Genomic DNA, 18,651 nt, shown 5'->3' with positions numbered 1-18,651 from the left:
TTCCACTCAATAGATTTTATGTATTTCTCATAAGCTTCTTTGCTTACTAGGTCATCTAGTTCTGAAGGGTCACTCGGTGTCATCTTTATCAGCTAATCATCTTCATAGCAAGATTTGTTCACAAACCCTGGGTTTTCTGCAAGTGCCTCATTAATTTCAGTTACTTCTCCTGAGAGAGGAGAATAGAGTTCACTGGCAGCTTTCACACTTTCCAAAGCACCAAACTCATCTTGTTTTTTCAATTTTGTCCCAACTTCAGGCAGACTACAGTAAACAACATCTCCCAGAGCTTCCTGTGCAAAATTGCTGATTCCCAGTATTCCAATATCATTCCCTGTAGTTATCCATTCATGTTTCTCTGTGAATTTTCGCACGGAGAGCAGAGTGGGTCATGTGCTCAGCGCCCGCATAGCGCCACCCTCACCCGCCACGGCCGCTGGCGGGCAGAGTGCAGCGGGCACAGGGGCTGCTCCAGGCTGCAGCAAGCGCGCACCGCGCCTCTTGCAGCGCCATGTCTGCAAGGGTCCAGAGGGTCGCCCGCTGCACCTCTACCACCTTACTAGCCTTTCTTATGAACTCCCAGTCTTTCAAATATATTGCAGGTTACTGGGGGAAGGAACCAGTTTGGGAACACTCTCTTGTAAAGTCCTGCCTTGGTGATTATGACTTTAGAATATGGGAAGAATTGACTTTGGGGTCTCTACCCAAACTGTAAGACAGAGAGAATTGCATCTGAATACCCAATTTACTGTGTTTTCCTATTAACTTTCAAATTTTTTCTCTACAAATTTTTCTTTTATTTGAACAGCATACTGCTCTGTCCCTTTTCTTATTACCCTCAATTCCTTAAGCATGTGTATCTCCTCAAATTCTTCTCTCTTTATGATCTGTTAACTCACATGTGTTCATGGAATCACTATAGAAGATAACCATGTTTGTATTTTCAACGTTTTGTCATCAGCTCTTCCCCCCCACCAACTCCAGGCTCAAATTAGAATTTTAAACTATTTATAGGATAACTTTCCTTACATAGTACATTGCCCTTTTGTTATGGTTTGGATATGAGGTGTCCCCCAAAACTCCTGTGTTAATGAAGAAGGTGAAATTGTTAGATCATGAGAGCTGTAACCTAATCAGTGGATTAATCCATTTGATAGATTAATAATTTAAAGGGACTAACTGGGTGGCAACTGTAGGCAGGTGGGTAGGGCTGGAGGAAATGGGTCATTCGGATATGACTTTGTGGTTCATGTCTTGTGCCTGGCTCCTCTGCCCTCTCTCTGCTTCCTGAACAGCTTTCCTCTGCCATGCCCTTCTTGCCAGGATACTTCATCTCATCTCAGATCCAGAGTAATGGAGTCAGCCAGCTACGAACTGAGACCTCTGAAACCATGGTCGATAAAAAAACTTTTCCTCCTCTAAGTTGTTCTTGTTTGGGTATTTTGGTCACAGAGATAAAAACCTAACACACTCCTCAAATTCAAAGTCAGAACACTTATTTCAATACCTCCCCAAAAGATAAATAATACCCATTACCTTAATGGTCAAAGAATAGACCATTATTTAATCACCTGTCTAGAAAACTTGAAACCATATAGATTCTTTATTTTTCCTTCATTTCCCACATTAGGTCAAGATAATCACTCATTTTCTAATGCATGACACCCTAATTTTTTCTTCCATACTTCCTGTCACTAGGCCTTCCTTTAACTCTTGCCTTGTTAATATAACTTTTTTTCATTTATATGATTGAAGTTTATTCTCCTTCTGCACCATTCTTTATTCTATTTCCAGGCTAAATTCTCCAGAATTTCCCCTAGTGAAGAAACTAAAGAAACTCCCTTGGACATGGGTTGAAATTTACTTAAACATTATGAATTGCCTTAAAATTGTCCCCCTTTTTGCTTTCTACCTTCCTTTCACTCAGGAAACTTTTCACATGACTTTATGACTCTGTGAATTGAAGATAATGTACAGTTAGCTTCATTTCATTATTAATGTAATTTCTTTCACCTGAAGTGTCTATTTTAGTCCATTGTCAATGTAAATTCTACAGAGTCAGCATCCCTATTTTCAAAAACCCAAATCCGAAGTGCTCCAAAATCTGAAACTTTTTGAGCTCTGTCATGATACCACAGTGGAAAAGTCCACACCTGATTTCATATGATGGGTCAAAGTCAAGCTAGGTTAGACTAGTTTTTTTTTTTTTAAATCCTTTACAATTGCTGCCTAAAGTCTAGATAAGCACAAACCTGATTTTGTTTCCACAGGTGGAAAATTAGAGTATTAATGGAAAGAAGGAAGATTAGTAGTTGAGAGTAAGAAAACGAATAAATGGGTTATGTAACGAGAGAAATCCAGTATTATATGAACACTCTGAAAGAGATTCAGAGCAAGAGATGGCATTATCTCTTAGTTCAATTACACCAGATGCCTGAAGGGATGAAGCTTTATGTTTGTTAAGACCACTCTTGTTTTTGGAACTCAGTAAGTTGGACTAGAAGCCTGTAAACATGAGTAGTTTTACTCTGGGAGATTTATTCATACAATATGATAGGGGTTTTAGTAATGCAGCATTGTTTTTCAAGTTGTATGTTCTTTTGATGTAAGGAATTCCTGTTTGAAGACTAGAGGGTAGGCTGTGATATTGTGAAATAATATCCCAATGTATTCTTCCCCCCATGACCTGGCATACAACTCCTGAAATCCTTGGAATCTTCAAAATTATAAGTTGTCTTTTGATATGCTAAGGGGTTGATTGATGGCTGGCAGACCCTGGGTAGTTTCAGGATGAGTGTTCTTAACAGAAAGACCAAGGCCAAATTAGAGGGTTGGGACTTCTAATCTGTCCCCCTTCCATTCTCCAGGAAGGGAGAAGAACTGTAGGTTAAGTTGATCACCAATAACTAAGAATTTAATCAATAATGCCTATGTAATGAAGCCTTTGTAAAAGCCCCCGAAAGAGTAAAGAGAGCTTTCAAACATGTGGAGGTTCCTGGAGGGTGGTACACCCAGACAGCATGGAAACTCTACACCTGTTCCTACATGCCTTGCCCTGTGAGTTCTTCATCTGTATCCTTTGTAATATCCTTTACAACAAACCATTATTCATTAAAACAAAACTAACAACAACAACAACAACAACAACAAAAAAAACCCAACAAAAATCTAACACTGGCCCAATACAAGCATTGTATAAAATTATAGTTCAGCTTATGTGCAGAGGTATATGTGAAATATAAGTTACTTTCCTAGTTAAACTTGGGTGTTATCACTAATATTTTCTCAAAAAAAAGCAAACCCCCCAAAAAACCAGAAATATGAAACACTTCTGGTCCCAAGCAATTTGGATAAGGGCTACTTATCCAAAACCTGTTCCATGTTCTCCAGAAAATTTTCTTTTACTGCTCAAAATAACATTATTTTTTCCCATTTCTGAATTACTATTATGCCTGTTAACAATACAAATGATTATATTAGAAAATTTCTCATGAATTTTCTCTGATTTCACCTCATTTGGTTTGCATGGGTACACTCACACTTGCTTCCCTAAGCAGCCTAAGTATTAGCACCTTGAAGGCTAGGTTTGCATCTATCTTATGTTTGGATCTATTGTGGCAATGAGACACAGTAAAGTACTCATAATGTAATTTTATTTTATTTCAAACATTGTTATCAGTTATTGATGGACCTTTATTTATTTATATGTGATGCTGAGAATCGAACTCAGGGCCTCACTCATGCTAGGCAAGTGTGCTAACACTGAGCCACAATCCCAGCCCCCAGAATGTAATTTTAAATGGAGTCATTTAGTTAACGTTTAACACAAAATCTCCTACCCCCATAGGATGTTGAATGAGATTGCTACAAAATGAAAAGGCAAATATAGAACTAGCAAGAATAACAACAATTGAATCTGTAGATGGCATCAAATTAAATCAAGAAAACAAAAAATTAATTTTGAGGAACCAATACTAAAACTATTGCAATAAAACATTTATATTCACCTGTAGTTTGGGTCCAGGATCTTCACACGAAATATATACATTCCAGAGTGGCCATTGGGCCAATATATGTGATTATTATTAGAACTGTTGATAATCTCATATGGTTGACTTAAGTCTCCTGGTTTTCCAACAGCATAAGAAAAACAGGTCCTATAGTTCTGAACAAGATACAAAGACCAAAATCCTAAGAACATTTTCTGACTTTAACGAACAAAATTATATTCTAATATATTTATCTTGAATAATTATTTAGAGGTGTAATGGCTAGTCTCTTCTATTCTACCATTGCAATGCTCTGTAGCATTTTTAGAGGCTACATTGGGAAAAACTTGTGAAAAGGGAAACTTAGTAAGAGCAAATGCTATAATTATTTTGTATTTAAAAATACAAATAAATCAACAAAGCATAAAATCCTCCAAAGATTCTAATTTGGGATAGAAACTAATTTGCAAAGACACAATAGTGGAGTTGTTACATCCTTGGGTTCTTATCCTCCTTTGGGACTTCTATTTATTCCCATTATTATTAGTGTCTCTCTCTGGGGGGTATGTGGGTCTCAAGATAGACACTAAAAACAGTACTCCCCCCACCCCCATTCCTGGCTTCCCTTTTCAAAGCACACATGAAACAACCTATAATGTATATCCTTGTTTCTGCATTCTTTTTGTTTTGTTTTATTTTATGGTGCTAGGGATTATACCTAGTGCCTCATGCACCCTAGGCTATGCTCTACCTCTGAGCTACACTCCCAGCCCTTGTTTTCTTAAATTTTATTTTGCCAATTTGCCTAAGCTGGCCTCAAATTTGCATCCTCCAGCCTAAGCCTTCTCAGTAGCTGAGATTACAGGCATCCACCATCCATGTCTGACTGCTTCTGAATCCCTTTGGGTCCTGTGTACTTTCAAAACCTACATAAAGTTCTTCTCTTCTACCACTCCTGCTCTCTGGAAACTTCTTGTTTGAAGGAAACAAGAAACTTTAGTTTGAATGTGTATCCCAAAGTTGGAAACCTGATCCCCTAATGCAAAGGTGTTGGGAGGTAGGGATAATGGGAGGTGTTTGGGTCATGGGGGTACCTGGCTCATGAATGGATTAATGTAATTACGGTGGGATTGTTTTTGTTATCCTGGGAGTGGATTCCTTTTATAAGAATGAGTTTGGATGCCTCTTGCTCACTGTCTTTCTTGACCTTGACCTCTTCTTTGCCCCCTCACCCTGAACCTTCCACCTTTGATGCTATAAGAAAGCCCTTGCAGGATGTTAACGCTATGCCCTTAGACCTCCCAGTCTTCAGAAGTGTGAGCCAATAAATTTTTCTTTATATTAATTACTCAGTTATAACAGCACAAAATGTACTAAGAGAATGGTCTTTTTCTTTTTTTTCTACTCTTCTTAAAGTATTTCTCTTCAATGAATAATTTCCCAGTCAACTGATCAGTCTGCTCTTACACAGTCTCAAAAGAACTTCCCCATGGCAACTCCATGTTATGATTAGATGGTGTTAATGATAAGCTCTGGAGTGAAACTTACTGCTTTATCTCTAGGCTGGCACACAGTAGGTGGCATATTTGTTGATCCTTAATTTGAAATGCTGTTAAAGTGTTTTATTTTGTTTTTAAATATTCAAGAGCTAGGTCTGCAGTGTCTTAGGTGTCTTAGGTTGGCTCTATCCATCCACTCAGAAACTTTCTCTGAGTGCTATTTGTTCATGGCTATTTGGTATGCTAGGCAACCAAGCCCTAGTTTCTCTGGAGACCTTTCTATCAACTATGCCTCCTGGAGAGTTTTCTCAGAAAAAAAAAAAAAAGGAAACTGCTTTATTCAAGTGTGAGGTACAATTCTGATTATGTCTATTCTTACTTCCCTGGATATCATGAAACTATGAGGATATGGATACTTTATCCTACTTATTGTTACCTCCATTCTAATAATCAATTATTCTTCATTTTTTTCAAGGAAATAAAATTGTTATCAAGGGTCTGTAGCTAATTTAACAGTACAACTTTAATTAAATGAGAATTCTAGCATCACCTCTTCCTGAGAGTAGCATTTATGGATATTTGCCCCCCCCTTTGTCTGCCCACAGTCATTATCAATAGAACATTGATTCCTTTTGGATGTCACTAAAGTGGGAGGGTAATTCCAATTCCTTACCTTTCATTATAGAAGCTGACAGGCACATATTCTTACCCCTAGGACTTCGCTGGAATTGGGTAGCACAGGAATTTGAATTAAAAATGAGGAGATGCAATGGGAGTAATGTTTAGAGGTAATTCATCCCAGTGGAAGTGCCCTAACCAGGTTGAAAGAATTGTTTGAAGTAATGAAATTTGAGACTAAAATGCATTTCATGCAAGAATGCAACGGGTTAAGTCACTGAGTTAAAAGTAAACGCACAGGCTATCAGGGTGATGTTGAGAAGATTGCTTACCATTTATATTCCAGTAATGACAAGTATGAATTGAGCCAAGAACAGTTTGATTAAATGGAGCAGAAGGTCCAGCTGATGCTCAGCTGTGCATATACCACTGGCTGGTTGTCTTGGCTGTAGTTTCCCTCTTCATGTTAATGATATTGTGATATGAAAGATCAGATGAAATAAACAGCAATCAGGGGCAGAGAACGCATATGTTCTACTTCCACTTTGAGAAAGGTCTGGGAAAATCTTGGAAGATATTTGCATGATAAACAAAGGATGAGATCACAAGGGGACAGAACCAGGTTGTGCACAAGAGATTTGTATTGAGCTATACTGTCAAGAAATTTTTGGATAAAACAGATCTGTTATATATTGTCTGGTTTTAGCTAAGAGTCATTGTAAAGAATCCAAATGTTTTGTGCCATAACCCACCCTGTCTGGTGGTAATTTTTCCTGGAAGGAAACACTAAGGAAGCAGACTCTACGAGTTGGCTTCTGCACAGGGTAGTGTGAACTGCAGAAGCTCTGAGAACACAGCCTGAACAACCTGTGCTGAGCTGGGGTGAGGAGTTAATTGTCACTGAGTGCCTGGAATACCAATTACCAGAACTAACCACCCAGGGAGGAATTTTTGAAGGGATGCTGCAAATAAGCTAGTGAATCTTTACTTTGATGAAAGACCAGATTTGGGTGTGGGGCCCTAGAATCAGGAGCCTCAATGGGTACAAATCATGATTAATTGTTCTAAGGTTTAGATAAAGATTGAAAAGGGTGTCAATCTATGGGTTTGCCATGAAGATGGGCGAATAGCAGGTAACTGCTATTACAGACTAGCTTATATGTGAAATGGTTCCAGCCTTTTATGTACTTAAGATTGCACCCAGGGCTGGGGATGTGGCTCAAGTGGTAGCATGCTTGCCTGGCATGCTTGCGGACCGGGTTCGATCCTCAGCACCACATACAAACAAAGATGTTGTGTCCGCCGAAAACTGAAAAATAAATATTGAAATTCTCTCTCTCTCTCAAAAAAAAAAAAAAAAAAAAAAAAAAAAAAAAGATTGCACCCAAAGAAAGACTGCTGTGTTTCTACAAGAACTGAGATGATTCTCATTCAGAGAACAACCATGTGCCTCGTAAATCTTTTGGGGTCAGAAAGTTTGCACTTTCATCTATCCTGGGTCATGTTATTTTATCATGTATTATTATTATAAACTTTGAATAAGTAACACTTACTGGATTTACCTGGTGGCATTTATTTCTTTTTTTTTCTTATTTTGCCTATATTTTGACATTCATCCATACAATGATATTGTGGATATAATATTCTATTTTTAACTCTGCTAAGTTTTGAAGGTAGCTAGGAACATAGACTATGATTCTCTGGTATTTACAGCAATCCCTTGTATAGCTCCCTCTTTTCATACACTTATGTATTTACCCTCTGGTTTGTGAATTCCTTTTTAGAGGTGGGTATTGCAATCACACTGGAAATTCCTCTGCTTCCCTTCCTAGCAGGTCACTTTCTTTTATATAGGTGGGTCATTTTATAATTATTTTAATCCTAAGTGTCACTGCTAAAATTCTTAATTTTGTTCAATTTAATGAAGTATTATTATGTCTTGATAAAATGCAAAGATAATTATTTAAAAAAATACATCTTTTACCATTTCTTACCTTTGTCTACATTTCTACCATTGCAATCTCTAGCGCATTTTTAAAATAATGTTGGGTATAGATTAATGAAAAATAAGTGAAGGTCTCATTATTTTCTGGTGTCTATTAACTGGAAAAATACAAAACAGTTTATATTTTTTGATGAAGGGTTCTTCTGGGTCAACATTAGACTATCAAACTTCTTGTTTTACCAATTTGGTCAAAATAGGAGCCCATGAACATTACTGAAAGAATATGTGACCCTTGCTAAATTAAGATCATGAACTAGACATACATAATCCTAACTAAGCATTGCTGATAAGGACTTAACTTACCTTGTATCATTACATGTATTTTTTTTTTTGCATATAGACATCCCAGAATCTATATGGTTTCTAATTCCCTACTGTGTTATTTAATAATGGGATACTGATACCTACTACTTTTTTTGTGTCACACCTGATATCCCATTATATTATTAGATTCTTCTTGCTCCAAGTTATTGTCATTTCCCCCTTCTTTTTCATTTGAAATCTCACTTAATCAATGTCCCCTTGTCTTGTGAATTGCACTCCATTCCTAGCCAATGACTTCTCAGTCTATTATTTTCAGCCATGGTCAAAACTCAAGATCCATCCTGTATTATATGTTTGTAGCCAGCAACTCTGAACATATTTTCTCCCTTTACTTCTTAATCTCCAACATTAACTTGGAAGAATCTGTGAAAATGACATTTTTGTTTATGGGTCTCAGTTTGCAAACCCATTGCACTCTCCTCTGAGAATTCGCAATCCCTAGGGCTACTTTTATGCAAGTGTCATCTATTCTTGCAGAAGCAGGACTGTGTAGCAGTCAGTGAAGCCTCAAAAATTGTAAGGTTCTCTATTTCATTTTAGGCATACATTTAAGGAAAAAGCACCCCTGATCGCCCTGTTGACTTAATATACAGTGATACCCTTCAGTTAGAGTAACCTTGTTCACCAGCATGGAACTAGTCTTTGCATGTACCTGCTTTCTGTAATACACACAAACACACACACACACACACACACACATACACACACTGAATTCATCCTTTTTGAGGTGAACTTTATTTTTCACACAGCAGAACTGAACATTTAGGGCCTGGACTGGGCCCTCCAAAATCTTTCTAGATTGTAAACTACTATTTCAATGTTTTCTTTAATTAGTTCCCAGAACATTAGTATCACCTGGGAACTTGTTAGAAATGCAAATAATTTGGGACCCACCTCCTACTGCTGAATCAGAAAATCTGGGGAGGGGACCAAGCAATCTACTTTAATAAGTCCTCCGGATGATTCTGATATATACTAAAGTTTGAGAGACAAGCACCATTTCATGCTGATTGAGGCAAACTCCATGACTGTTAATTACCCAGCTGGTTCATTGCTTCCACGGAGTATGCTATTTTCACAAAATCTTAGAATGTTTAGGTGCCCATTGTGAGAATTTTGAGGATAGAGAAAGTATCATTTACATCCATCAGTTTCATACCTCTGGAAACCTTTCAATCAAAAGTCAGGAGGATAAGTTTTGTTTGAATTGGTTCCATTACTAGTTTAGTTGCTTATGATGTTTGAGTAGAATGAAATCTTTGCAATGAAAAGATGATCTATAGTTAATTCATTAGATTTATAAATATGTATTGAGCACCTGTAATGGGATAGATGCTGAGATACAGCAGTGTAAACAAAATTCCTTTCCTTCTTGGAGCTAACCTTTTTGTTGGGGGGCCAGATAGTAAGATACAAAAGTAGGCTGTATAATGTTGTAGGGCAGGTCCAAGATGGCTATAGGATCCCTCGTTGAGGCTTCCTACAGGCTGTTTTTAGTATGTAGCCAAGGTCATGAATACTCTGATTCAGCATATGTACTCAAGGTCATACACATTTGCTTGTGAGCAGGTGCTCACTGTAAACTGTTATGCCATCTTTGTCTGGCCTGCACATGAAAAAGGCTTTTGGAAATGGCTGGGGATGGGATGCTGACTAGAGGCACCTCTGAATAAAGCATGTCTACCAACCCAACTGTGCCTAGACTCCTTTTTCAACTGCTGGAGCCCCAGACTTTCCTTTTCAGGTCTGAGCCTCAACCAGACAACTGGCATAGTCAGCAGGATCTTCTGCTGGTGAGAGATGCATCAACTCTCTCAGACAGAGGAACCTGTGGCTCCTGAACAGCGTGTAGCACTTGGTTGCCACAGTTCTATTAGTATGGAGTCCTGCGGAGAGTTGGGATATGGTGGATGGGTTCCCTGTGAGCGTAGAGAAGGTTTTACAAGCAGTTAGCTCTTGTCTGTAAGCAAGCAATCAGAAGACAAGTGGATTAAGTTTTTCTGATTGCCCTGTGATGAACATGGACCCAGCAGAGTGGGCTGTGTAAGGACTGGTGAAGCCCAAGATCTGGCCCCTGGCCAAGGAGAAAGGTGGCAGTGGTGGTGTAGACTGGATGGAGAAATGGCCTAAGGAGCCACACAGATGACTGTTGGGGCCATGGATGTTTCTTATAACCCTGAAAGCAAAAACTTATGCAGCTTTATGAGAGACTGCCAAAAGTAGGGAGCTACAAGATAAAGAAGAGGCCTTGAAAACTGGAGTGTGGTCCCTGGAGGAGGATCTCAGTACTTTGAAAATACCCCCCAGCTTTCTTCATACTGACTGAGTAAGAAGACTAAGAAGACGAGGAGGAGGGGGCCTAACACCTGTAAGCACAGCCCGTGGTAATGCATAAAATGAAAACAGCAGCAGCCAATGGCTCCCATGGGCAGCCACTGGTAGGGCTGGCCCGGGGAACCAAGTTCACCGTATTTCTGCCTGTCAAGCAGAGTTGGTGGACTTAGGAAAATAATTTGGGCAGAGATCAGGAGAGCCCCTGGCTGCTTTGTTACTATGCCTGTGAGATTTAGGCACATTATGTGTAGTGCCTTAAAAATGGGAGGTTAGAAATTCTCCTTGCAGCAGAGGTTATAAAATAGTAAATGCCAAAGAGGCATTTAGAGGGGCCAAGAGAGCCCAGATAAGCTAGGAGCCAGCAGGAACAAAAGACTTCAAGAGGTGCTAGGGCCTGTCACTTAGGTAGAACCAGAAACCTCCATAATTTGGAGGTAAGGCACCTATCCTGTCTAGTGATCAGTACACTGATAGCTCCAGCCATGGAAAACTGTCTGTGTGGGCAATGGTGGCTGTGGAGCCAAAGACAGATACTATCTGGTTTAATACCAGTACAGGACAAAATAGCCAGTGAGCTTAGTTAGCTACATTCTGTCTGGATGATGGTAACAAATGAAGTATCCCCCATAGTGATAGGTACTGACAACTATGCTGTGTAATGGGGGCAAGTTCTATGGTAAGAGCTCTGGGATCTAGGCCACCAGGAACACACAAGGGGCTATAGAGCATGTTATTGGCCCCCTAAGTATCCTGGGGAATGATGAAGCAGATGTTTTAGCTAAAGTACAGTGGTTAGAATGGGTACTTCCCATTGACCTAGTGGCTTGGTTGTACCATCACTTATAGCATGCAGATGTGATAAACATGTGGAATGTAGTCAAACAATGGGGCCTGCTTTTAATGTGGAACGCTCTGGTGGAAGCTTGCCAGGCATGTGGTTTGTGCTTAGGAACATCCACACCCTTGATGCTTTGGAGCTGCAAATGGCCAGGTAATGCATGGATGTGTCTCCTTGACATGATGGCAGGCTGACTACATCAGCCATTTATTGAAGTCAGAGGAGGCCATGTTTGCCTTGACAGCAGTTGGTTTAGCCACAGGCTTATTGCTTGCCTGACTTAGTAGCCAAATGAATTAGCTTACTATGATTTGTGCCCTGACAATGTTAATGACCTTGTAAGACTGGCCTATCACAATAGAGAGTGATCAAGGTACCCATTTCATGGGTCAGGATATAAAGTAATGGGCAACTCAGTTACAGATTTAATGGAAGCTTCCTGTCCCATATCACCCACAGACTGAATCATGATAGAAAGACATGATTGTCTGCTTAAGCGAGGACATAGGAGTTCAGTCAACCCACCTTTTATGAAGGGGCAGGTATAGTCTCTCTTCACAATTGTGTGAGCTCTGAATGAGCATCCCTGATGAGGGGGACCAATCCTGTGGAGGCTTTGTTTACACCACACAGTGACCCTAATACAGGTCCAGGTGACAACAAAGGATGTTATACTTAAGCCTGGGTTTGGGAGGCAGGGGATGTTCTTTTACCTGCTCCCATTGGATTGAATAGGGGGTAAATTGTGAATTGGATATGGTCCTGGACAATAAAGCTCCCCCACTTTGTTGGATAGCCCCGTTAGCCCCATAGGAAAAGGGGTTGGGTGTGATCTTGTGACACCATGGGTGATTAATGAATGCCCCCTGCCCCGCACATATGACTTGGCCAGGTCCCACAGATGAGACATAGATTTTAAAGGGCATTTTTTAAAAATTTTCCTTTGGCCAATTAAGGATTCCCCAGTGCTGGTGCACATAGAACCTGTTGAAGTTCAGGACAAAGCTGTATAAGTGTGGTAACACCTGCCCAGCAAAGCCACCTCAGGCAGCATTTGTGCTTTCCTGGAACTGAAAACTGGCATGAATTCTCCCTGAAGGACATGATTTATCTATATTAGTACCTGTAACTTTGTCCTTTTGTCCATAGGTATGTTCTTGCCAATACTATTGGGAACTGGACACATGCCTACGCCAGAATAGCACACATCTCTGCCTGCTGGGTATGCATTAAAATGCCTGTGAGTTCTATTGCCAAAGTACCCTGGTGAGTCCAGATTATGTCCCTTGATGGTTGGATGTGCCTGGGAAAGACTTGCATTGTCACCTCAATATGGGATGAAACTGGTAATGGTTGTTAGTATTTCTAAGTGCAGCTCATATTTTTGTTGTGTCCTATAGGAAGCAGGGTTCTACTTTCTAAGAGATAATTGCAGAAGACATACACATATAGATTGTATGGCAAGGAATATTAAATGGGTGTATTATATGGCAGGCCCAAGATGGCCCTCACTTCTGGAAGGCTATGTTTTAGTACATAGTCAAGGACATAAACATTTGCTTCTGAGTACTTTTGTAACCTATTGGCAATGTGCCTTCTTTGTCTGGCATGCATATTAAAAGAGGCCTATGGAAATGGCTCAGGGGAATGGGAGCTGGTAGGGGATGCTGCTGTCTCTGAATAAAGCATGTCTGCTATCCCAACTGTACCTTGTATCTTCTTTCAGCTGTGGGAGTTCCAAACCTTCCCTCTTGGATCTGAGCCTCAACTTGACAAATGTGTCAGAGAGTTGTAAATATTCATCATATTAAAGAAAATAGGGGAGGGAAACATAGGCTGTCATGGGATTGATTTCAGTAGGGTATCCAAGTAAGTCCTTGTTGACTACTTGATTTTTAAATAAAAAAATAACTGATCCCCAGCATGGCAGTGGTGGTGGGAGACAGGTAAAGGAGGTAGGTTGTCTTTTTTGGGGGTGTGGGTACCGGGGATTGAATGCAGGGGCACCAGACCACTGAGCCACATCCCCAGCCCTATTTTGTATTTTATTTAGAGACAGAGTCTCACTGAGTTGCTTAGTGCCTCGCTTTTGCTGAAGCTGGCTTTGAACTCACAATCCTCCTGCCTCAGCCTCCCAAGTAGCTGGGATTATAGGCATGCAATACAGAATCGACAGAAGATAAAACAAATCAGAGTGTTTTTAAAATAAGAGAAAAATAGATTCAAAGCAAATTAAAATCCAAAGTGTTTCCACAAAGATTTTGTTAAGGGCAAATTTGTGATTTCCAGATAGATGTTTTTCTTACCTCTGGTCCCCACACATCTTCTAATGGGACGTCCTTGTTAAGCTCTGTCATTGTCTTCCAAGTCTGTGCTTCATTTAAACAACCACTCTGTCAAAAGATGACATATATATGGATATTTTAAAGTTTTCATTGTCAATTTATTCCTAAGTATCTAATATATTGTGATGCCACTGAAAATTTTATGTTTTTAAAAACTTTCATTATGTATTTGCTTGCTGATGTACAAAGGAACAACTGACTTTAGTATCCTTGAGTTGGAGGAATTTCTTAAACTCACTTGTTAATTCTGAGTGTTTCACATGAATCTCTGTGCTACCTGTGAATGTGACAGTTTTCTCCCTCCTTTCCAATTCTTATAAGTTTTATTTATTCTTTGCTGCTTATCCTTTACCATATTACAAAGATTTCCAGGAACAATGTTATATAAAAATGGTGGCATAGCCACCCTAGTTTCGTTCCTGATTTCAGAGGGAGGCATTTCATTTTCACCATTAATATAATGTTTGCTATATTTTTTAAAAAATTTTATTTATTTTATTCATTTTAGTTGTTGATGGGCCTTTATTTTTTATTTATATGAGGTGCTGAGAATTGAACCCAGTGCCTCACACATTTGAGGCAAGCGCTCTACCACTGAGCCACAACCCCAGCCCTGCTATAATTTTTTTAATCTAAATTTTATTAGGTTAAGAAAGTTATTATTCATTTTATAAGCTTTGTTGTAAAAATAATGTTATGTGTAGATAATAAATTCTTAATTGCCTAACTTTTCATCAAATATTACAATGATCTTATGCTCTTTCTTCTTTATGCTGTTAATACATTGAATTTGATATACCAAATCCATTTTCAGATGATATACCATCCATTCATTCATTTGTGAAATAAATAACATTTGGTCTGGATGTATTATTCTTTGATATATTTCTGGGTTTGATTTACTAATGTTTTGCTTTGGTGTTTTGTATGCGTGTTTATGAGTCAGACTGACCCATAATTCTCTCTTATTTTAAGATTCTTAGCAACTCCTTGTGGTTTCACAAAATGAATTGGAAAATCATCTCCAGCTCCCATTCTCTGGAAAATATATTGTGATGCCACTGAAAATAAAACTGAAGAAATTTTTCCTTAAATGTTTGATAGATTTCATCAGAAAAGACTTATAGGCTTGGAGTTTTCTATTTTTTTATTCTTGTAACAGAAGATATTTTAGTAGGTTGTATTTTTAAGGCATTTGTCTATTTTATCTACTTGTTCTTGTAAGATTTGTTGACATAAATGTTTATAATAACCTCTAATACATTTTTAATGTTTATAAAATTTGTAGAATTTTCATTTTACTCCTTATATTAGCTATTTATAATCTTTTCTCCATTTTCGTTGGTGAGTTAATTTTATTAGTTTGTTTAAAGAATCAATTTTTGTCTTTGTGACTACTTTATCTTATATTTGTATCTATTTTATTAATTTGGGGTTTTTCCCTTTTTTTTTCTTTTGGTACTAGGAATTGAACCCAGGTGTGCTTAACCACTGAGCTACATCTGCAGCCCTTTTTATATTTTTATATGGAGACAGGGTTTCACTGAGTTGCCTACTGCATTGCTAAGTTGCTTAGCCTCCTGAGCTGCTGGGATTACAGGTGTGTACCACCATGCCCAGCTTAATTTGTGTTTTTAACTTTATTATTTTTTTTCTTTTACTTTTTTTGAGCTTAACTTTCTAATGTTTTTCTAACTTCTTGATGTGACTGTTTAATTTTTCAGATTTTCATTTCTAATACACACACATAAGCCTATCCATTTTCCCTTGCACATGACTGTAGATAAATCCAGTGAGTTTTGATATTTGCTATTTTCATTATCATTAACTCCCAGACATTTTCAATTTCCATGTATTTTTTGATGTCTGGTTTATTTCATATGTATGGAAATTTCTAATTCTTTTTTGTTATTGATTTCTAGTCAGAATATATACTATGTAATATCAATCTCATTAAATTTCTTGAGATTTACTTTAAAGAGGACATATGGTTAATTTTTATAAATGATTTGTGGGTGCTGAGAAAGAATATGTATTCTGAAATAGTTGGTACAGTGTTTTAGTCTATTAGGCCAAGTTTGTTAAGCATGTTGTTCAAATCTCCTCTATTTAAAATTTTGTCTCCCATGATGCAATAGTTACTGAGGGAGTTGGGTTAAAATTTCCTATGATGTTTGTGGATTTGTTAATTTCTAGTTATCTCAATTTTCTATTTATATGTTTTAAATTAATATAATTATAAATATAAATAAAAATTATACGTCTCAATTATAATTGTTATATAGATTCCCAGTGAGCTGAATCTTATTTTTATTTTGAATAGCACCCTGGTAGAAGTCTGGTGCAAATCTGATGTAAGCCTAAGTGCAAGTCTGTTCATCACAAATTTTCTCAATTTTTGTCTAAAAATGTCTTTTATCACATTTTTAATCAAAATAATTAAATTTTCATTTTATTGTGGTAAAATATATATCATTTATCATTTTCACAATTTTTAAGCATTCAATTCAGTGGCATTAAGTACATTCATATTGTTATTCTAACCATCTAGCTCCAGAATTCTTTTCATCTTGCAAAACTGAAACTATACAATTTAAACAAGTCTTCATTCCTTGCTCCCCATGGTGGCTGGCAACCACCATTCTATTTTCTGTCTCTATGATTTTTGACTACTGATAATACCTTGTACAAAATGTATGATATGTCAAGGTCATTGTACTGTCATGTATAACTAATTAAAACAAATTTAAAAAAAAGAAAAGAAATAATTCCTTGTACAAATTGGATCATACATTATCTGTTCTATGACTGGCTTGTTTCATTTAGCATGATGTTCTCAAGGTTCATCTACATTGTAGTGTATATGAAATTTTCTCTTTTTTTAAAGGTGAGACCATATTTCATTTGTGTGTGTGTGTGTGTGTGTGTGTGTGTGTGTGTGTGTATGTCACATTTTCTGTTGATGGCATTGGATTATTTCTACTATTTGGCTATTGTGAATAGTGCTGTTTATACGTTGGAATGTAAATATTTAATACTTTTCTCTAGTTCTTAGAATATCTTTGAATCAACAGTAATTTTGGTTATCTGAAGCTTATTATTTAGTAACTTCCTCAGGAAGGGCTAATTGGAGTAATATTTCCTGAGTTTCTTACATGTTAATTATATTTAGTCTGTGACCTTTATAGTGTAGATCACTTTTGCTTAATATAAAATCCTTGGCTAAATGTACTTTCTTTTGGTGTCTTAAATATGTTACTACATTTTCTCCCAACATAAAATATTTCTAAGAATGCCTTATGGTAATCAAACTTTTTTCCAATTATTTCATTTTGTGGCAAAATACACATAACAGAACTTACTGCTTTCATTTTTAAGTGTACAGTTCAGTGGCAAAAATAAAACTCTATACTAATTAAACAATAAGTCCTCATTTCCACCTCCCTGTAGCACTTGGCAACCACCACTTTACTTTCTGTCTTTGTAACTTTTGACTACTCTAAATATAAGTGAAATCAGGTAGTATGTGTGGTATTTGTCTTTTTGTGACTGTTTGTTTCACTTAGCATTATGTTTTTAAGATTCATTGAACTTGTAGCATGTGTGAGAATTTCCTTCCTTCTAAGGCTGAATAGTATTTCACTGCATGTGCAGTTTACATTTTGCTTATCTTCTTTTCAACTAATGGATATTTGGGGTATGTTTCACTTTTTGGCTCTTATATACAGTACCATTATAACATGAGTGTACAGATGGATCTTTGAGACCTGTAAGTGATCAGCAGTCAGATATAGGTTAGGATAAGGCAGAAAGATGGCTATTTTAAGTTGTTATGACAATGTCCAGGAATAACTCTTGAGGAAGTGAGATATAGGCATTGGCAAGACAGGAGCAGGAGAATGAAACTATGCAGCTCAAACTGGATAGAAAAAGAAGGGAAGAAAAATGGGAAAGGAAGGCAGAAGGTACAATATAGTTATGTCTAGTTTATGTGAGGAAAAAGTAAAAGACTTAGGATCATTGGGAATAACAATGAAAGAGCTAAAGAATTGGGGGTTGAAGTCAGAGGCTGGAGTGTTTAAATTTAGGTGCTATTTTAATAGGAGGAGCTATCTCTGTGGTGCTGCCAATAATAAACCCCAACCCTCAGAGTTTACACATTAAAAGTTTAATTTATTTTTATTATGCATAGCCCAATGCAGATGTCTCTGGTTAGATGGTTGTGAATTGGGAACCTAGGCTTTTTTTTTTTTTTTTAATCTAGTGGCTCCTTGAAGTTCCTCCACTGGATTATTTTTATAACGCTCTGATCTATCCTATCCTTAATTATTGTTGTAACATACTGTTATGAGATAAGATTGGAAACACAAAGGTTAATGGAATTCCTTCTTAATTATTTCATCTGGAAACAACACACATAATTTCTGCACATATTTAAGTCATGAGAACCTCTCTTATGTCATCATTTAAATGCAAATGGATCTGGGAAGTGTAGTCCCTGTTTAGAAAACTTTCCAGCAATACCCTTGTGTGATGGATGACAGAATTCAGAAATCAACTATAATTGTTTTCAGGGCATGAGAAAAAATAAGTTCTGAGTATATGACAACAGCAAGCAGAGGTAGGACAGATGTCAACTGGTTGGTGGGAGCCTCAAACAAACTGGAAATATAATGATAAACCAATGATACCATGAGTT

At 37.6% G+C, this 18,651-nt stretch overlaps 1 protein-coding gene across 1 annotated transcript in view; it reads right to left on the bottom strand.

Annotated features, from left to right (window-relative positions):
• Positions 1 to 18,651, bottom strand: part of CATSPERE (catsper channel auxiliary subunit epsilon) — a gene marked incomplete at both ends in the record, with an annotated part of 194,608 nt that overhangs the window by 9,440 nt on the left and 166,517 nt on the right. The window contains 2 exons of the mRNA XM_081298205.1: positions 4,008 to 4,165; positions 13,914 to 14,000. Of these exons, the coding sequence (XP_081154331.1) occupies positions 4,008 to 4,165; positions 13,914 to 14,000 (245 nt within the window). The remainder of the gene's footprint in view (positions 1 to 4,007; positions 4,166 to 13,913; positions 14,001 to 18,651) is intronic.

The sequence above is a fragment of the Spermophilus citellus genome (assembly GCF_964194105.1).
Source record: "Spermophilus citellus genome assembly, chromosome: 6".
Lineage (NCBI taxonomy): Eukaryota > Metazoa > Chordata > Mammalia > Rodentia > Sciuridae > Spermophilus > Spermophilus citellus.
The sequence above is the reverse complement of the archived record's forward strand: the minus strand, read 5'-3'. Positions and strand labels throughout refer to the sequence as shown.